General features: G+C 44.9%; 1 protein-coding gene across 1 annotated transcript in view; it reads right to left on the bottom strand.

The window, feature by feature from the left end:
- ANKRD13A (ankyrin repeat domain 13A) overlaps window positions 1-3,877 on the bottom strand; it is a 74,322-nt gene extending 70,445 nt beyond the window's left edge. The window contains exons 1-2 of the mRNA XM_077461342.1: window positions 3,639-3,877; window positions 3,019-3,258 (exon numbers count right to left, since the gene is read on the bottom strand). Of these exons, the coding sequence (XP_077317468.1) occupies window positions 3,019-3,114 (96 nt within the window). The 5' untranslated portion in view covers window positions 3,115-3,258; window positions 3,639-3,877. The remainder of the gene's footprint in view (window positions 1-3,018; window positions 3,259-3,638) is intronic.
- Window positions 3,878-19,790: the final 15,913 nt, after the last annotated feature.

Here is a 19,790-nt window from a genome sequence, read left to right as displayed (position 1 = left end):
GAGGGGGGTGGAGATACCTGTCAAAGACAGGTATTTACACCCACTTCCGGGCATAGACTCCCGTGGGAGTCTATGTCATATCCTGTCCTGCCGCGCTGTCTGCTGGGACACACACGGGTCCCAGTGACAGCGCGGAGAATTTCTATTGCGCTGCGCGACTCGCGCATGCGCAGTAGGGAACCGGAAAGTGAAGCCGATTCGCTTCACTTCCCGATTCCCTCACCTAGAATGGTGACGGCAGCAGCCGAGAGATCGATCGGCCTCGGCATCGCTGGAACCCGGGACAGGTGAGTGTCCATTTATTAAAAGTCAGCAGCTGTAGTATTTATAGCTGCTGGCTTTTAATATTTTTTTTTTTTTTTTAGGTGCAATCCCTCTTTAAGTATTGTTTTCTGAGTCCACAGTGCAGTATTACAGTACTTCCTGTAGCCAAAGTTTCTATGGCAACCCTGCTTCCCTGCACATAGCTGACTTGTTTTATTTCATAGTATTTACTTGTGCCAATTATCTAGCGTTTGCCTTTGTCAGTCTTATCAGCTTCAGCGACTGCAGTAATGCTGTCCGATGCCTTTTTTTCCCACTCCATGTGATGTCACAGTCACATGGGGTGTAGGAGGAAGCTCTGAGTGATTATGCAGTCTCCTAGGATTTCAGTGTTGTGCCGTAGGAAGTCCTGATAATAGATAGACAAGCACACAGAGTGTGCCGTAAATCAGGGGAGATCTGGGCATGCTCAGCGACGTCATTCTAAAGAACAAAAAGGATAACAATACTATGTAAGTTAGGAGATAGCTACAAGCAGTGTTCATTAGTGGTTTTTATGCCGATTAACAAGTGACAAAGTTGTTGGGGAGAGTTTACAATCACTTTAAGCATACAAAAAAAAAATAAAAAATGAAAAAATTATATAAAAATTTGCCTTGATACATGTCCCCTGGGGTAGGACCCAGGTCCCCATACTTTTTTTATGGCAATAACTTGCATATAAGCCTTTAAAATTAGCACTTTTGATTTTTCATGTTCATGTCCCATAGACTTTAACGGTGTTCGTATGTTCTGATGTGAACCGAACAGGGGGTGTTCGGCTCATCTTTACTGATTATCAGTGTAAACGCGCCCCGTCAGACTTACTGGTTAGCGGCTCTCCTTTCCTGTGAGGAAAGAATTGCCGATAACCAGCAAGTCTGTTTACATATTATCAGCTGTGATTGGCCACAACTGATCACATAGTAAAGGGATGTTGTAATTGGCCCGGATCTGTGATCAGCTGTGCCCAAAGCACACAAAGTCACAGAACGTGCCCCAGGGGGGCAGGGTTCCGAGAGGACTTCTATGGACACCCTCTAAGAACTATAGTACCACGCTATAATATAAGTGGTTAAAGTGATAGTAACTAGTACATTATGAAAGACTTACCTTAGAACGAATCCCTACAGCGGTGCGCTGTCACTGCTGGAGAGGCTTCATGTTCACCTGGTTTTCCTTCCAGTTTCATGGGCTGAAGCCGCTTCAATGGTTGAGCTGCGATGACATCACTCTTGTGCATACACGCAGAAGTCTGGGCCACTGCACACAGCTCTGAAGGAACGGTAAGGGTATGCTGTTCCCTCAGGGCACATGCATCTGTCACGTCACCTGCTGCTGGCTAGAATATCTCCAAAACGGTGTACGTTTAGGAGATATTAATTTTACCTACAGCTAAGCTTTATTATAGATAAAAATAAAAACAAGAGTTTACAACCACTTGAACTAAATAGGGCTGTATCGCGACTGCCTGAAATCATGTACAATGCACATGGTTGTAGTGTAGACTTTTAGGGGTAAAACAGTGACCTCCCTACTGATTACCAAATGTCCTCTGAAACTGATCCACCACGAATCGCAAGTAAAGGCCAACACATGTAAGGGCTCATACAAACTAATCTTTGAGGGGTGGTAAAACCCCATGACTAGGTATGGGCTCAGGCGTGTTCACATGGTCCACTTGCAGAGCCCGCCAGGAAGTCGGCACAGCGCTGCACTAATCACAGGCAGTGAGACATTTCCCCATCTCAGCAATGTCTCACTGCCTGTGATTAGTGCAGCGCTGTGCCGACTTCCTGACGGGCTCTGCACGTGGACCATACGAACACGCCTGAGCTCAACCCTACCCATGACAGACACATTTTCACTACCCCAACTGCTACCCCCTTTAGCTGCAGAGGCAGCAGTTTGCAGGTTGACACCTGCTGCGGCAGGGGGTATAATTATACCCACTGTCGCTTTCAGTGGACATAGTGTCCGCCAAGCGGATGGGGCTATTCTGCAGGCACCCAACAATGCACATGGCTGCAGCATACTGGTGAAGGGATCAAAGCAGGCAGTATGGAGGCGACACAACGCCTTCATACAGCCTGTCAAATACTCTGAGGAGTAGGGATGAACTCCGGGGTGTTTGTATGGTTCACGTGCAGAGACCGCCAGGAAGTCGGCGCAGCACTGCGCTAATCACAGGCAGTGAGACATTAGCCCCATCTCTTCAGCCGCGCATTGGGGCAATGTCTCACTGCCTGTGATTAGCGCATCGCTGCGCCGACTTCCTGGTGGGCTCTGCACGTGGAGCATGCGAACACGCCGGAGCTCATCCTTACTGAGGAGTGATCTGATTGCAATTCAGAGATCAAAGCACATGTGAATGACCCCATACAATACGTGCTGCGTACCACTACGCACAATTGTTCTGTGGGTTGCGATTTGCTACAATTTGAAAAACACAGGACCAAATTTCTGATAAATCATTGAGCTATTTAAAATGAAAGCAAGCGTGATGATGTGTAGCGCAGCGCAATGTGTGTGAGGCAGGATGTCAATCAGCGAGGATGGAAGTGACAATCTGATGTCATTGGTTCACCAATGTACACAACACTTATCACATGACCTGCCAATCACAAACATCTTAGAGATAGATAGATATAGGTTATTATAATAGATTAGAGAAGTACAAAGCCCCCATCCATAGAAGGGTGTGCTCTCCCTCACCTTGCCATCCAGCTCTCTCTCCAGTGACCGGAAGTCATTATTCCACACCAGGGCATGCAGGGGGTACTTGGCCTGGTAGTCGTCCTCGGTGCTCATGGTGTCAGCTGATGTCGTCGGGCCTGGCACGGAATGTCCCCCCCTGCAGATCACACCCCCCGGGCTCGGGCCGCCCCGGAGACACCGGACTCTCCAATACAACTTTTGAAAACAGGGAAGCGGCGGACGTGTCACAAGTGACAGCTGTAGGGGTGACACAAAGCACACATGTCAGTGCACACACGGAGAAGGCGGCGCAAGCGCTGTAGTGTCCGGCAGCACCGGCATAACAGAAGCTGGGCTCAGGAGGGCACCACACCCCAGCTGGCTTCCGTCCCCTACATCACCCGCACAGCGGCGCAGCAGCCCACAGCACCCCTATGGGAGGCGCTGCAGATGGTACGGTCCAGGACGCGGACGCAGCCATTATCACTGGAGGGGGGAGGAGTTGCCATTTTGTCATACACAATCTAGTATAACGTCATTCGCTAAAGAACGGATCACAGGGTAACGTGACCGGTACCCCTCACCCTGTCATAGCAGGAAGCCAGGCGCGCTCTGCCTACGCCGTGCCCCACCCGTACCTTGCGTTGGTATGACCCATAGAAAAGGGTGCATCTGGATACAGCTGCTTAAAGCAGTACGGCCTTCCTTCCATAATCTGAAGGTGCCGAAACTGCTAAGACTAGAGAGCCGCTGCTATGTCCACTTCAAGCTGTGCAAGTATACACGGAAGTCATTATCATCTTTTGCGTTCCAAGCTAAGCGTTCCACGCCTCGCTATGGCTCCGCCCGTGGTTCTCGCTGTGTTGCTAATAGGTGGAGTAGCCTGGCACAGTGCGGCTGAGGAAGGAGGTTGTAAGCCGCTCCCACATGGCTGAAGGAGGCGTGTATTGGTTGGAGATTCTCTCCCCCACATATGCGACAGTTAACCACTTCAGCCCCGGAAAGATTTGCCCCCTTCCTGACCGGGCTATTTTTTGCGATACGGCACTGCATTGCTTTAACTGACAATTGTGCGGTCGTTCGACGTTGTACCCAAACAAAATCAATGTCCCCCCCCACACACACACAAATAGAGCTTTCTTTTGGTGGTATTTGATCACCTCTGTTTATTTTTTTTTATTTTGTTGCGCTATAAACAAAAAAAGAATGACAATTATTTAAAAAACACAATATTTTGTGCTTTTTGCTATAATAAATATCCATAAACATAATAATTTCTTCCTCAGTTTAGGCGGATATGTATTCTTCTACATATTTTTGTTAAAAAAAAAAAATCTAGCGTAAAAGCGTATATTATTATTATTATAAAGGTTTTATATAGCGCCAACAGTTTGAGCAGCGCTTTGCAGACATTACAGTTACATTACAATTTGGTACAAGAGGAATCAGAGGGCCCTGCTCGTTATAGCTTAAAATCTAAAAATTTAATAGTTTGCGCAAAAGTTATAGCGCCTACAAAATAGGGGATAGATTTATGGCATTATTATTATTATTTTTTTTACTAGTAATGGAGGTGATCTTCCATTTTTATAGGGATTGCAACGGACACATCGGCCACTTTTGACACTATTTTGGGACCAGTGATACAGTATACAGCGATCAGAGCTAAAAATAGGCACTAATTACTGTAGAAATGTCACTGGCAGGGAAGGGGTTAACACTAGGGGCGATCAAGGGGTTAACTGTGCCCCCATGTGTGTTCTAACTGTGGGGGGGGGCTGACTAGAGGAGGAGCCAGATTGTTGTTCCTACTTAGTAGGAGCATATGATCTGTCTCCTCACCCCTGACAGAACCGGGATTTGTGTATTTACACACACAGATCCTGGTTCTCGCTCTGTCATTAGCGATCGCGGGTGCCCAGCTGTCATCACACATGCCAGGCACACACATCGGCACCAGGGACATGCTGCGGGCACATGCGCCTGCTACAGCTTCTTAAAGAGCCGACGTACAGCTAACACGGCTCACGCAGGGGAGCCAACCTGCCGTAGTATAACTGCGGTGGCTGGTCGGGAAGGGGTTAATAGAGAAGCCTCCTGCGTCGTTTGCGCAGGATAGCATTGTATTACACAGGGAGATTTACTAAAACTGAACAGTGCAAAGTCTGGTGCATGGTAGCCAATGAGTTTGTGACTTCAGCTTGTTCAATTAACTGCTTGTCGACCACCCTATAGCATTTTTACTGCTACAGGGCAGCAGCTGTGCGCCGAATCACATATCCATGAATACATGAATTCCGTGCTTCTGGCGTGCGTGCGTGCTGTTTCCAGCTTGCTTCCACAGTAATCACACACAGCAGAAGCCGGTGGGAGGGTGCCAAGTACTTGATGCCTGCTGGCACCCGCTGATCGTCAGGCAGAGAGACAGAATTGCAATCTACCTATGTAAACAAAGCAGATCTCTGTTCTGACAGGAGGGAAGGGATGTCCCTGAAAAGCAGGGAATACATTTCACCTCTTCCCTTAGTAAAAGTACTTCACACAGTACAGTAAAACACAGGCTAGGCACACAATTAACTCTTTGATCACCCATGATGAGGCTGGATCGATGATGCAGCACTGATATTCACTGCTCTAAAAAGGTGGCACTAGGTTGCCACCTCATCCCTTTAAAACCACGTTCGCATTGGACCGATTTGGCATGCAATTTGACATGTCAATTTGCATGCCAAATTGGCGACTATTGCCGGCAATGGCACCACCCAAATCGGTACGACGCCACACCGATTCCCACAAGTAGCTCCTGTACAACTTTTGGTGACTTTGGGGGAGATTTGAATAGACATCTGTGCAGGAACCCACACACCCCGCACAAATGTCTGTCAAATCGCCCCCTGAAGTCGGACTGCATTGCCGCTTTGAAATCATGCGAGTTCAGCTGAACTCGCCTGAGTTCTAACAGGCAGCAGTGTGAAGCTGGGCTTAAACCAAACACATATTAATTACACAAGTTCTGTGGCTGATTAAGGTGGTAAACAAACTCACTTGGAGCCTTATTTATATAAAATGTATGTAATTCATATGCAGGGATGAGGTGGAACTGATAGGCAGCAGTGATGGGGCTGCACTGATAATGTAAATGTGCCCCTTCAGACTTCACACATTTTACCGTTTGATAGCCCCTGATGTTAACCCCTTTCTACCCAGTGTCATTAGTACAGTGCATATTTTAGCACTGATCACTGTATTATTGTCTCTGGTACCCAAAAACTGTCAGTTAGTGTCAGAATGTCCGCCGCAATATCACAATCCTGCTCTAAGTTGCTGATCACTGCCATTACTAGTGAAAAAAATGCCATCGTTTGTAGACACTATAACATTTGTGCAAAAATAAAAAAAAACACTTATTGGGATTTTCTTTTAGCCAGAAATATGTAGCAGAATACATATCGGCCCAAATGTATGCATACATTTGATTTAATTTTTTTTTATTGGATATGTTTTATAGCAGAAAGTAAAAAAATATATATATATATTTTTTTTTCAAAAATTTTTTTTTCTTTGTTTATAGCACAAAAAAATAAAAAGAAAGCTTTATTTGTGGGGAAAAAAAGAACATATATATTATGTGGGTACAATGTTGCATGAATGCGCAATTGTCAGTTAAAGTAGCGCAGTGCTGTATAGTAAAAAATGGCCTGGTCATGAAGGGGGGTAAATCTTCTGGAGGTCAGGTGGTTAAGCTTTGACAAAAAAAAAAACTGGAAGCTGTTTGGTTTCTATGCAGAACTGCACGCTCTATGATCCTTTGCAAATAAAATGTTCATATATTTTAAAAAAAGTTCATATGTTGAGATAACAATCCTGTGTGAATAAACTGTTCTTATATTCTTACCAGAAACAAGATGTAATAAAGACTTTTCATACATGCAGATGCATCCTGTCTTGATTGAGAATATCCAGTGTGCTCCTACTGTGCTTTCCTCATATCATGTACTGTTTAAAAAAAAAATATTGTATATATCGTAGTATGTTCAAAACTTTGGAACCATTAAAATAAACCAATTAGCGTGCTTACATGAAAAATAGTGTAAATGTGCCAAACTTGGTATCTCCACTAACTCTTGTCATTCACCCCACTCAAATATCATCCCTTACCCTCAATAGGAAAATTCTTGCATCAGTTTACAGTTTAATAATCATCCAGTGTCCTCAATAAGATGGTGTCCTCATACAGTGGAATCCTTCAAAAAGAAAACACTATCATAGTGTGGTATATCTTTAAATGAATAAAGTCACAGTGAAATAAAACTTATATTCAATAAGTGGCAAAAATCACTGTAAAGGGTATTCCATCCACTATATGTGCACCACACCTCGATGCCCATAAGATCATGCACCTTACTTGACTTGCCAATAAATCAGGCATATAAGGGTCTACTCTGTTTCTTCATATGTCCTGCACTCTAGATACCACCATAAAGCCCAGGAGGACTATGCAAGATTAAAGAAGACAGACCATAGAGCAGAAATAGGATACAGTTTGTTAAAAATACCTGTATTTACATTTATAGTATGCTTACACCAAGAAAAAGTGACAAATGCAAAGAAGCTTTGCCAAAAGGGCCACAGCAGTTTCTGATGTCACATCCTACTGACGCGTTTCACTGGGATTGACTACCTCATAGGGTCCTCTGTCAACAAGCCCCGGGAAGGCGGGGCGAAACATGTAAGGAGGTGTGGCTGGAGCAGTGCTGGCTGAGGCTATACACAGCCATAGCCCCATCTAAAGTACTGGATCAGTTTCAGCGGCGTCTTATCCTAAATATGTCCACACTTCTGCATAAGTGCCTGACTCCTGCTCCCATTTTCTGAATACCGGTAAGGACACCTGTTATCCCTACAGTTTTGAGCGGCACTCCAAGTTTACATGTGATCACAGATTTTTTTAAAGGCGAACCCATTTTTGCCAAATAGCCTGCAAGGTCATTTTATGCAGCCTTGGGTATGACTAGATATTAAATAGCTCTTTCCAGAAATTACAGGTATTAAATAGATCTTTCTGGGAATGGAATTACAGGTCTTAAAGAAATCTTTCTGGGAATTACAGGTATTAAATAAACCTCTCCAGGAATTACAGGTATTAGAGTTTTCTGGGAATTACGGGTATTAAACCGATTGTTCTGGGAATTACGGGTATTAAACAGATCTTTCTGGGAATTACGGGTATTAAACAGATCTTTCTGGGAATTACGGGTATTAAACAGATCTTTCTGGGAATTAAAGGTATTAAAAAGATCTTTCCAGGAATTACAGGTATTAATTAGAGCTTTCTGGGAATTACTGGTATTAAACAGATCGTTCTGGGAATTACGGGTACTAAACAGATCTTTCTGGGCATTATGGGTATTAAACAGATCTTTCTGGGAATTACGGGTATTAAACAGATCTTTCTGGCAATTACAGGTATTAAAAAGATCTTTCTGGGAATTACAGATATTTATGGGAATTACAGGAATTAAACAGATCTTTCTGGAAATAGAATTACAGGTTTTAAAAATATATTTCTGGGAATTACAGGTATTAAATAGATCTTTCCAGGAATTACAGGTCTTAAATAGATCTTTCTGGGAATTATAGGTATTAAATAGATCTTTCTGGGAATTATAGGTATTAATCCAAAACTTTTTTTTTTTTTTTTTTTTTTTTAAGAAATAGTATATACATACAGTATATAGAACCTACCATTTTTCTAAACTCCATTTTTTTACTCTTGTCATTTCGGATGGTGTAGAGAAGGGCAAAAATTGCTACTAGGTTTTTATTGTTGATAGTAGAACATGGGACATTTTCTCAATGAAAACAGAGACAGGAACAAAAACACTTTTTTTCAGTAGCATAGAGTAGGATCCCTGTCTGTGTAGAAACCATTACAATAAAAACATGACAGAGCTTGCAACCCTTTCTAAATCTTTCCAAAACAAAAAAAATATATATTCTCCGGGGGGTAGTTATAATGATTGATTAGGCAAAACACTCTACTAGCTATCTAATAGCAACTTTGGTCTTTGCCCGTCTTGCTTGGCCGTGGTGGGATGACATCACTCCAGGGGCATGTGCAGGAATGTATACTGAGCTATACATTCGCAGCTCAGTGACCAGTCTACAGAAGACTGTAAGCAGGCAGCTGGGTTTATGTTTTTTGGCATTTACCAATTGCCTATGGTTCTGTGTATAGCACTAACTTGTGACCGTGCCAGTATTGCACGTATGACAAAATTATCTTGTGAGGGCAGAACAAGGTACATACACAATATTTGTTTTTGCTGTGTGCTCGTATTGATCAACTCAGAAGCATGTCACTCTATGAACTTGCTGTGAACGAACCCTTACTTACTACTGCTGTGTCTCCAGATAGACCTTAACTAAAAGGGGTCTTAAAGTGGACCTTCACTCTAAAAACCTACTTTGCCGATATATTTATTCTCTGCAATGTAGAAAAATAGGATTTTTTCATCATACTTACCTGTAAAATCCTTTTCTTTGCGTTTGTAGACTTTAGACACCTCCATAACATCTCTAAAATTCGCCCCTTTTTAACAAATGAAACCACCAAGCTCCTCATTCACTCCCTCGTTATCTCTCGCCTTGACTATTGCAACTCCCTTCTCACTGGCCTGCCTCTCCATAGGCTATCTCTTCTTCAGTCTATCATGAATACTACTGCAAGGCTTATCCACCCTACCCACCGTTCAGCATCTGCCAACCCTCTCCTCCAATCCCTACACTGGCTCCCAATCGCACAGCAAATTAAATTCAAAATACTAACCATAACATACAAAGCCATTCATGACTCTGCCCCAAGCTATATTACCAGTCTTGTCTCCAAATATCACCCAAACCGTCCTCTCCGCTCCTTCCAAGACCTCCTCCTCTCAAGCACCCTTGTCTAGTCCTCCCATGCTCATCTTCAGGATTTCTCCAGAGCCTCTCCCATCCTCTAGAACTCGCTACCTCAACCTGTCTGGCAAACCCCTACTCTTTCCACCTTCAGGCGATCCCTGAAAACGTATCTCTTCAGGGAAGCCTACCATGCCTCCAGCTAATCTTTTACCACTTCCATCAGCTCATTCCCCACAGTTACAAACCTTTTGTACCACCTGCCCCACCCTAATAATTGTAAGATCTTCTGAGCAGGGCCCTCTTATTTCTCTTGTATTTTTATTATATTATAACTGTATTGTCTCCCTTTTTATATTGTAAAAGTGCTGCGTAAACTGTTGGCATTATATAAATCCTGTATAATAATACTAATGTATCATGGGACACAGATTTAGGCTAACATTCATTACCTACTGGGTTATACTTCATCTCCAGGTGAATGGACAGGAAGTGATCCCCTATATAACCCCTCTCATACAGGAAGTACTTCAGTTTTGTAGCAAGCACTGAATCCTCAAAAAAGAGGGGAGGGACCTTTGTGTCCCATGATGTACTCAAAGAAAAAAATCCTATTTTCTTTTTCATACATCATGGGACACAGAGTTAGGCTAATATTCATTATCTAATGGGATGTCCCAGAGCAATAGCCTTGAGGGAAGGGAGACACCCTGCCAAACAATAGCCATCATACTTTATACGGCAGCTGGCAGCATACTACGGCCGAAAGCTGAATCCTTGGCTGCTCGGACATCCACCTGATAACATTTTGTGAACATATGCACTGGAGATCAGGTAGCAGCCTTACAAATCTGAGCCACAGATACCTGATGACGAAAAGCCCAGGAGGTTCCTACACCCCTAGTAGAATGAGCTCTCACCCTAAAGGGAGGAGCTTTACATTTCAGACCATAGGCCTGAATGACCAATTGATGGTCCCAATTGGCAATGGAATCTTTGGAAGCTGCCTGCCCCTTCTTGGGTGCTTTTGGTAAAACAAAAAAGGAGTCTGATCCTCGGATTTCCGCAGATCTAGACAAATAAACCTTGACTGCTCGGACAACGTCCAAGGAATTAATTTGTCCTGATTTAAATGAAAGGCTGACACCACCTTTGGCAAAAAGAATGGAATGGGTCGTAACACGAGCCTGTCATGGTGAAGGATCAAGTATGATTCCCTGCATGAAAGGGCCGCCAACTCCGACAGCCTCCTAGCAGAGGTCATGGCCATCAGGAAGGCTAGCTTGCATGACAGCAAGTCTAATGGAATTTCCTTGATAGGTTCAAATGGTTGTTTCTGTAACATAGACAGCATCAAGTTCAAGTCCCAAGGACACATAGGTGACCTAATGGGGGAAGCAAACGAGTTTCCCCCTGCAAAAGGTTTGGACCAGCGAATGGGAGGCTAAAGACCTTTGGAAGAATACTGACAGGGCCGAAATCTGACCTCTGATTGTACTCAAAGCCAATCTGATTTCCACAGCTGACTGTAGAAAAGAGAGAATTCTCCCAATCACGTATTTCCGAGGATGCCATTTTCTGGTTTCACACCAAATAATATAAGTCTTCCAGACCTTATGATAGATGTTCCTAGTGACAGCTTTTCTAGCATTTACTAGGGTAGACACCACTGGTCCAGAGATGCCACGATCCTTTAACAACCTGGCTCCAATAGCTATGCCTTCAAATTTAGAGACTGTAAATTGGGGTCCAATATAAGACCTTGAGACAGTAGATCGGGGGCAACGTGGAAGCATCCATGGCCCCTCTATTGTCAGTCTCACAATCTCTGGGAACCAGGGCCTTTTGGGCCAGACTGGTGCCACCAGAATGACCGGAACCCCCTCTCTCTGAATCCTGGGCAAAAAATGTGGAAGGAGAGGGATCGGAGGGAAAGCATAAACCAGGGAGGACTGGCTCCATGGAACTACCAGGGAATCTGTTCCGATTGCCAGAGGATCTCTTGTTCTGGTCACAAATTGCTGTAGCTTTTTGTTGAACCTGGATGCCAGTAGGTCGACCTCTGGTCATCCCCAATGCTTGCAAATTTCCTGGAACACCCCTGGGTGTAGGGATCATTCCCACGGGCAGATCTGCCAGCGGCTGAGATAATCTGCCTTCCAGTTCTCTACTCCGGGATATGGACTGCCGATAGAAATGGCACATGTCCCTCTGCCCAGGCTAGTATGTGGTTCACCTCCTTCAGAGCTAAACAACTCCTGGTACCACCTTGGTGGTTTATTTAGGCCACTGCAGTGGCACTGTCGGACTGAACCCTGATAGGACAGTCATGAAGCTCCATTGTCCAGGACTGTAGGGCCAGACGTACTGCCTGTAATTCCAGGACGTTGATGGACAGGACCTGTTCTGTCCTTGACCACTTCTTCTGAGCTGTGATCCCCTCTAGGGTTGCTCCCCAGCCTTAGAGACTGGCATCTGTAGTCAGTACTCTCCAAGTTACCGGGAGGAAGGATTTACCCTTTTGCAGGTTCTGATCCCAGGAGGAGAACATTGGATAATCCAGGGCTTGTCCTCTTCTGTTCCAAGCCAACAAGAAGTCTTGTTGTAAAGGCCTGGAATGAAACTGGGCATAGGGCACTCCCTCGGAGGAAAGCATCCTCCCTAGAAGACTTATAAAAAAGCCGAATGGAGGGTTTGTCTGGTGCCTCTTATCTGACGCACCTGATCCTTACGGGTGGCAAAAATACCCTTGCTTGGACAGCATCTAGGATCAGACCTAAATACTTTAGACTTTGAGCTGGTCTCATGGTCTACATTTCGGTATATATGATCCAGCCTAAGCTTTCCAAATACCGCACTGTGCATGTTATGCTCTGTTCTAGAGCCTATAATGAGTGATCTCTGAGCAGGAGGTCGCCTAGATAGCCGAGCACCAGGATCCCTTGGGTCCTTAAAAGACCCAGTACTGGTGCTAGGACCTTTATGAACACCCGGGGAGCTGTAGCGAGCCCAAAGAGTAGAGCCAAAAACTGAAAATGATGTTCCCCTACTGCAAATCGCAGGAACCTCTGATAAGGCTGAAAGATAGGTACGTGTAAATACGCATATTTTATATCAATGGAGGCTAGAAAGTCTCTCATCTGTAGTGAGGCTACTACTGAGCAGACAGACTCCATCCGAAAGGATTGGATCAGTAGTCTTGTGTCCCCATTTGGTTTTTGAACCGTAAACAGGTTTGAGTAAAACCCTGCGCCTTTTTCGGGTACCTCTACAATCATCCCTTGATGTACTAAATGATATAGTGCATAAAGCAATAAGTCTCTTTTTAGATAATCTGAGGGAAAGCTGGATCTTAGAAACCTCTGAGGGGGAATCCCCCCCCCCAACTCCAGCTTGTAACTGCAGGATATAGTTGAGGTGACCCACTCGTCCTGAAATATTGTTCTCCAAATGTCCGCAAAGTGCAGCAGCCTTCCCCCCACCGGATAGAGTGGTGGCATCCCCTCAAAAGGAGGGCTTGGTGTTGGGTTTAGAAGAGTTTTGGACCCAGGGCTTTTCCTGGCCCTGGCTTCGTGGCTTGCCCTTGGCTCTAGTGCCCTGTTGGCGGCAGGAAGTTAAGGAAGTAGTCCCTGAGGTTTTAAACGAGGGATGCCTGGTGCTTTTCTTCATAGGAAGTAGAGAACTCTTCCCTCCAGAAATCTTTTGGATATATTTGTCCAAATGATCACCAAATAAACGTTCTCCATGAAAGGGGAAACCTGCCAATAACTTTTTACAAGGAAGCTTGGCTGACCAGTTCTTAAGCCACAAAAGTCTGCGCATATGTACAGACAAGAGAGCCCAACAAGAAACCTGCTGTATTGAATCCTTTAAGGCGTCAACAGCAAAACACAGTGCTCAAGCAATATCTGTCTTATTTTCAGCCACATCATCCTCCAAGTTAGGCCTGTCAGGCTGTCTGACCGGATCCTATACAGACTGGCAGATACCAATTGCTGCAACAGCTGGCTGAATACCTGAACTAGCCAATGAAAAAGGAAGCTTTTAATAATGACTCCAATTTCTTGTCAACAGGGTCTTTCAAGCCCTGTGCGTTATTTACTGGACAAGTTAAGTTCTTGTTTAACCACTTAACAACTGCCCATTGCCGATTAACGGCTTCAGGGTGGTTGTTTAACTCTGAGAGGCCGTTAATTAACGGCCTCCCAGAATTCTGCTCTCGCGCGCCCCCTGGGACGCGCACACGAGATCATCCGTGACCGCCGGGTCCAGTGGACTCGGCGCATCACGGATCACGGTAAACAGCCGCTCGTCGCAGCCGTTTACCAAGTGATCGCTCCGTCAAATGACGGAGCGATCACTTGTAAACAAACCGGCGTCATGTTATGACGCCGGTTCCTCCCTCCCCCTCTCTGTACCGATCGGTACAGCGGAGGGGAAAGAGATCGGTGTTAGCAGCACTGTGGGCTGCATCTGCAGTGCCCACATCGCTGCTCACCGAATTTAACCCCTCAATTCCCTGCCAATACTCTGCAGTACCCTGCAATACTCTGCAATACTCTGCAGTACCCTGCCATTACTCTGCAGTACCCCCCATTACTCTGCAGTACCCCCCATTACTCTGCAGTACCCTGCCATTACTCTGCAGTACCCCCCAATACTCTGCAGTACCCCCCAATACTCTGCAGTACCCCCCAATACTCTGCAGTACCCTGCCATTACTCTGCAGTACCCCCCATTACTCTGCAGTACCCTGCCATTACTCTGCAGTACCCTGCCATTACTCTGCAGTACCCCCTAATACTCTGCAGTACCCTGCCATTACTCACCAGTACCCTGCCATTACTCTGCAGTACCCTGCCATTACTCTGCAGTACCCCCCAATACTCTGCAATACCCCCAATACTCTGCAATACCCCCCAATACTCTGCAATACCCACCAATACTCTGCAATACCCGCCAATACCTGCCAATACCCCGCCAATACTCTGCAATACCTTGCCATAAATTGCCATACCCAGCCATACTCGGAGATACCCAGCCATACTCGGTGATACCCTGAAATACCCAGCCAAAGATGCCCCCCCCCACCCCTCACCGCCCTCCGGTGCTTCTACCAACTCGCCAATACGATCAAAGCCAGAATCTTTTTTTTTATTTTTTTATTTTATTTCAGGCTTCCCAGCCTAGAGGTGAGATGTGGGGTCATATTGACCCCCAGATTTCACTGTAAAGAGGACCTGTCATCCCATATTCCTATTACAAGGGATGTTTACATTCCTTGTAATAGGAATAAAAGTGATCAAAAATTTATTTTTGGGGAAAAAAATGTCAAACTAAAATAAATAAAGTAAAATGAACAATAAAAAAATAAATAATTTAAAGCGCCCCTGTCCCCATGTGCTCGCATGCAGAAGCGACCGCATACGTAAGCCCCGCCCACATATGAAAACGGTGTTCAAACCACACATGTGAGGTATCGCCGCGAACGTTAGAGTGAGAGCAATAATTCTAGCCCTAGACCTCCTCTGCAACTCAAAACATGTAACCAGTAAAAAAAATTTAAAGCGTCGCCTATGGGGATTTTTAAGTAGTGACGTTTGGCGCCATTCCACGGGCATGTGCAATTTTGAAGAGTGACATGTTCGATATCTATTTACTCAGCATAACTTCATCTTTCACTTTATGCAAAAATTGGGCTAACTTTACAGTTTTTCTTTTTTTAAGCACAAAACAGTTTTTCCCCCAAAAAAACGCGTTCGAAAAATTGCTGCGCAAATACCGTGTGAGATAAAAATTTGCAACGACCACCATTGTATTCTCCAGGGTCTTTGCTAAAAAAAAATATATAATGTTTTGGGGTTCTCTGTAATTTTATAGCAAATAAATGATGATTTTTACATGTAGGAGAGAAATGTCAGAATTGTCCTGGGTGCTCCAGAACGCCTGATGGCGCTCCCGGCATTTTGGGCCTCTGTATGTGGCCACACTGTGTAAAAGTCTCACACATGTGGTATCGCCGTACTCGGGAGTAATAGCAGAATGTGTTTTGGGGTGTAATTTTTGGTATGCATATGCTGTGTGTGAGAAATAAACTGATAATATGACAATTTTGTGGAAAAAAAATCTTGATTTTGCAAAGAATTGTGGGAAAAAATGACAACTTCAAAAAACTCATCATGCCTCTTACTAAATACATTGGATTGTCTTCTTTCCAAAAAGGGGTAATTTGGGGGGTATTTGTACTTTTCTGGCATGTTAGGGTCTCAAGAATTGAAATAGGCCATCAGTACTTGAGGTGTGATCAATTTTCAGATATTGGCACCATAGCTTGTGGACTCTATAACTTTCACAAAGACCAAATAATATCCACCAATTTGTACTTATTTTTACCAAAGATATGTAGTAGTATACATTTTGGCCAAAATTTAAGAAGAAAAAATTACTAATCTGCTAAATTTTATAACAGAAACGAAGAAAAATTCATTTTTTCACAGAATTTTCGGTCTTTTTTCTTTTATAGCACAAAAAATAAAAAACGGAGAGGTGATTAAATACCACCAAAAGAAAGCTCTATTTGTGTGAAAAAAAGGACAAAAATTTCATATGGGTACAGTGTTGCATGACTGAGTAATTGTCATTCAAAATGTGAGAGCACCAAAAGCTGAAAATTGGTCTGGTTATTAAGGGAGTTTAAGTGCCCAGTGGTGAAGTGGTTAAGGAAGAAACTGCTGCATCTACGGCTGGCATTCTCCACTTCTTAACAAACTTTTCATCCATGGGATATAAAAGGGGAAACCTCTTAAGAGGAACGAAAATCATGTCAGGATGTTCCCAATCAACATACACCGCCTGTTCCAACAGAGGGTGTAAGGGGAAAGCCTGTGAGGCCTGAAGAGGCCTCAGGGACCCCAAAGAGGACCAGGGGGGAAACTTAAAGGCAGAATGAACCATCTCAGTAAGAGACTTGATCAAAAGCCTCTGCGACTAAGAGGCAGACATCAACTGGATATCTTCTTGTCCAGATTGCTCAAAAGCAGACTCATCTGCCAGGCCCTCCACAGAATCCTGAGATTTTAGCTCTTCCCCATCCTCAACCCATTCCTGCTCCAAACTAGGAGGCTCTGGGGAGGGGGATCTGTCAAGCTTCTTGCCACCCTGCGGGATGGAGGCAATCATCCTGTGCTCTAACCTGGCTATGGCAGAGGACAGTTCATCCTTGGTGATAAAGGGTGAAGCAGCAGCGTTGACTGTAGGCACAATATCAGATAGGCGCATCAGCTCACATTGTCTGGAAGCCTCTGGTCCTTCAGGGAATACTTCAGGTATACGACTAGGTTCATCAGGAACTACTGACAACATAGGTGTACCCTTTCCTGTAGTGTTTGTTCCGCTCCTCTTTTTTGAAGACATTTACTAGCCATAAAAAGAGAGTATCTGAGTGTAGAATTAACACACCTCAGATGGGAGACCCTTTAATAGGGCTCACCAAGCCCCTATGCAACAATGCTGCTAAGAACCTTTAGCCTGCCAAGCAACACCTGGTGACTCACGTGACCTGGGTAAGGAGAAATGAACCGCTGCAAATGCCTGGTTCAGAGCCTGCTCTGTGTCCCACAGCCGCCTTCTGGAAGCACTGCATGCTTGGCATACACAGCTTAAATAGGCTGTCTGTGCACCGGAATGTTCTGTGCGCAGTCCTGACGAACGGATGTGGCTGTATTAGCGTATGATGCGAATCTTCATGCGTTCAGATAAAGTCTATGGCGCATGTGCGGCAAAGCCGCGTGTGCAGTGGCCGCCAAACAAACTGCTGAGCCCAGCGGCACTCTTGCGAAGGCACGTGCGCCATGGAGAACCAAGGCGAAATGGTGGACCGTCGTGCGCCATCATACAGGTAAAAAACACCCAGACATAAGCAAAAACACCCACAGCTAGCCCAAAATCACTGGGACACCCCACAATAATAAATAAAGGGGTTTCACTTACCCATCCAGGCGCAGGGCAGTTTAGACACAAAGAGCCCAATCTTCACCCTTCATGGCAGGTTCCTGTCACTTGAGGACCTTCAAGGACTGGGTACCCTTTTCATGTTTAGGGTCCACCCCCTTGGACCTGTACAGCACCCTGCAGGAATGCCTTAGTGCTGTGGTGTCCAGGATTCCACATAGCAGGGTCCAGCGCTCGGAGGCCACATTACCGGCAAAACTTTGTAGGATCTTGAGTCTTCTTTGTGAGGCTTGGGTAACATTTATCTAAGCATACTGTATAGAGCCTGTGTCAAATGGATCCTATCAGTCCATCCCTTGATTCATTTAGGAACCATTTGTGGGACTAGAGACCTGGAGCTCAGAGAGCTCAAACAACCGTGCCATCCACCTTGCAGACACTGGTAAAAAACGGAAGTACTTCCTGTATGGAAGGGGTTATATAGGGGATTGCTTCCTGTCTAAAGACCTTTGGTCTACCATTGTCCATTCACCTGGAGATGAAATATAACCCGTAGGAAATCATTATTAGCCTAACTCTGTGTCCCATGATGTATGAAAAAGAAAACAACTTTTTTTGTTTATATTTGTTATTTTCACTACTAGATCTACTCCAACCTGCCTCACCTCCATTCTCATCTAGGTGAGCATGCTGTGTCCCTGATGCTGCAGCAACCTATATCCCTAATCACAAATTCAAAAGGGCTGTAGAAGCAGGGGCATATGGTGGATCTAGGGCAGAGCTGGTGACGCATCATCAGACAGAGGGCTGCAAGAACCTGGTAAAGATAGCCACTCCAAATGACATACCAGTATAACATGGCATTGTGTGGAGGCTGATCACAGCAGATTAACTTTGGGTTCACTGAGCATGTAATTTTTTTTCAGGATACCCTAGTGAAAATTGTTAGTGGGGAATTTAAAGAAACGCATAATGGAAGAAGAAGGGGGAAGTCCTCTTTAACCATTTCCTATTCTATCCAAAAAAGGTTTGGCTTTACATGTACTTAAAAACCTTTGTTAGGCCCTTATCACACGATAAGCCTGCACGGATCCGCCTGTTTATTTTTCAGGCAGACCCAAGTGGGCCACCCATTGACTCCTATGGACAGACGGATTTCAGTGGAGCTGTGTCTGCTGACACCTGTCTGCCATTCGATCCGCTCAAGACAGATGTATGGCGATACATGCTGTCCGTTTTTGTCAGATCTCCCCATAGAAATCAGCGGGCTCTGACAGGTCCCTCCCTGCTCAGTGAGCAGAGATGGACCTGTCATTTGCCAGCTCAGCGGAGATCAATGGTGCGATCTCCCGCTGAGCTAGTGGCGTCCGCCCGTGTGAAAGGGCCCATGTCAGATCTCTAAAAATTTAGAATAAGTGCCTCCCTGCAACAAAAGAGTATAGTAAGCTTTTTAAGGGCCTTTCCTCCAACCCCTCCTCTATACCAGTGCTAAAGCCTCCCAAAGGCTTTATGGCATACACGTGTTTCCTTCCATGCACTGGTTCCTTCCTCTGATCCCTAGAGGATCATGCCCCTCTGCATCACAAAGAGATCAACTGTACGCCAATTTACAGTTGGTCTTAAAGTGGAACTAAAGCTGAAAAAATTTCAACAGACAGGCTCTTTATTGCAGAAGAGACATGCAATAAAATACACTTACACAAATACACTTACCTGCCTGTAAAATGTACTAAGACCCCTTTCACACTGAGGCCCTTTGCAGGCGCTACAGCACTAAAAAATAGCTCCTGCATAGTGCCTTTCCTGTCTCTCCTGTGTGAAAGCCTGAGGGCTTTCACACTGGAGCGGTGCGCTTCCAGGCCGCTAAAAAAGTCCTGCAAGCACATCTTTGCAGTGCTGTAGGAGCAGTGTATCCACTGCTCTTAACAACTTCAGCCCCG

This window comes from Lithobates pipiens, unplaced genomic scaffold, assembly GCF_037356315.1.
Source record: "Lithobates pipiens isolate NorthernLeopardFrog02 unplaced genomic scaffold, aLitPip1_a1.2 Scaffold_3, whole genome shotgun sequence".
Lineage (NCBI taxonomy): Eukaryota > Metazoa > Chordata > Amphibia > Anura > Ranidae > Lithobates > Lithobates pipiens.
Note: the sequence above shows the minus strand (reverse complement) of the source record. Positions and strands in the feature narration are given on the sequence as shown.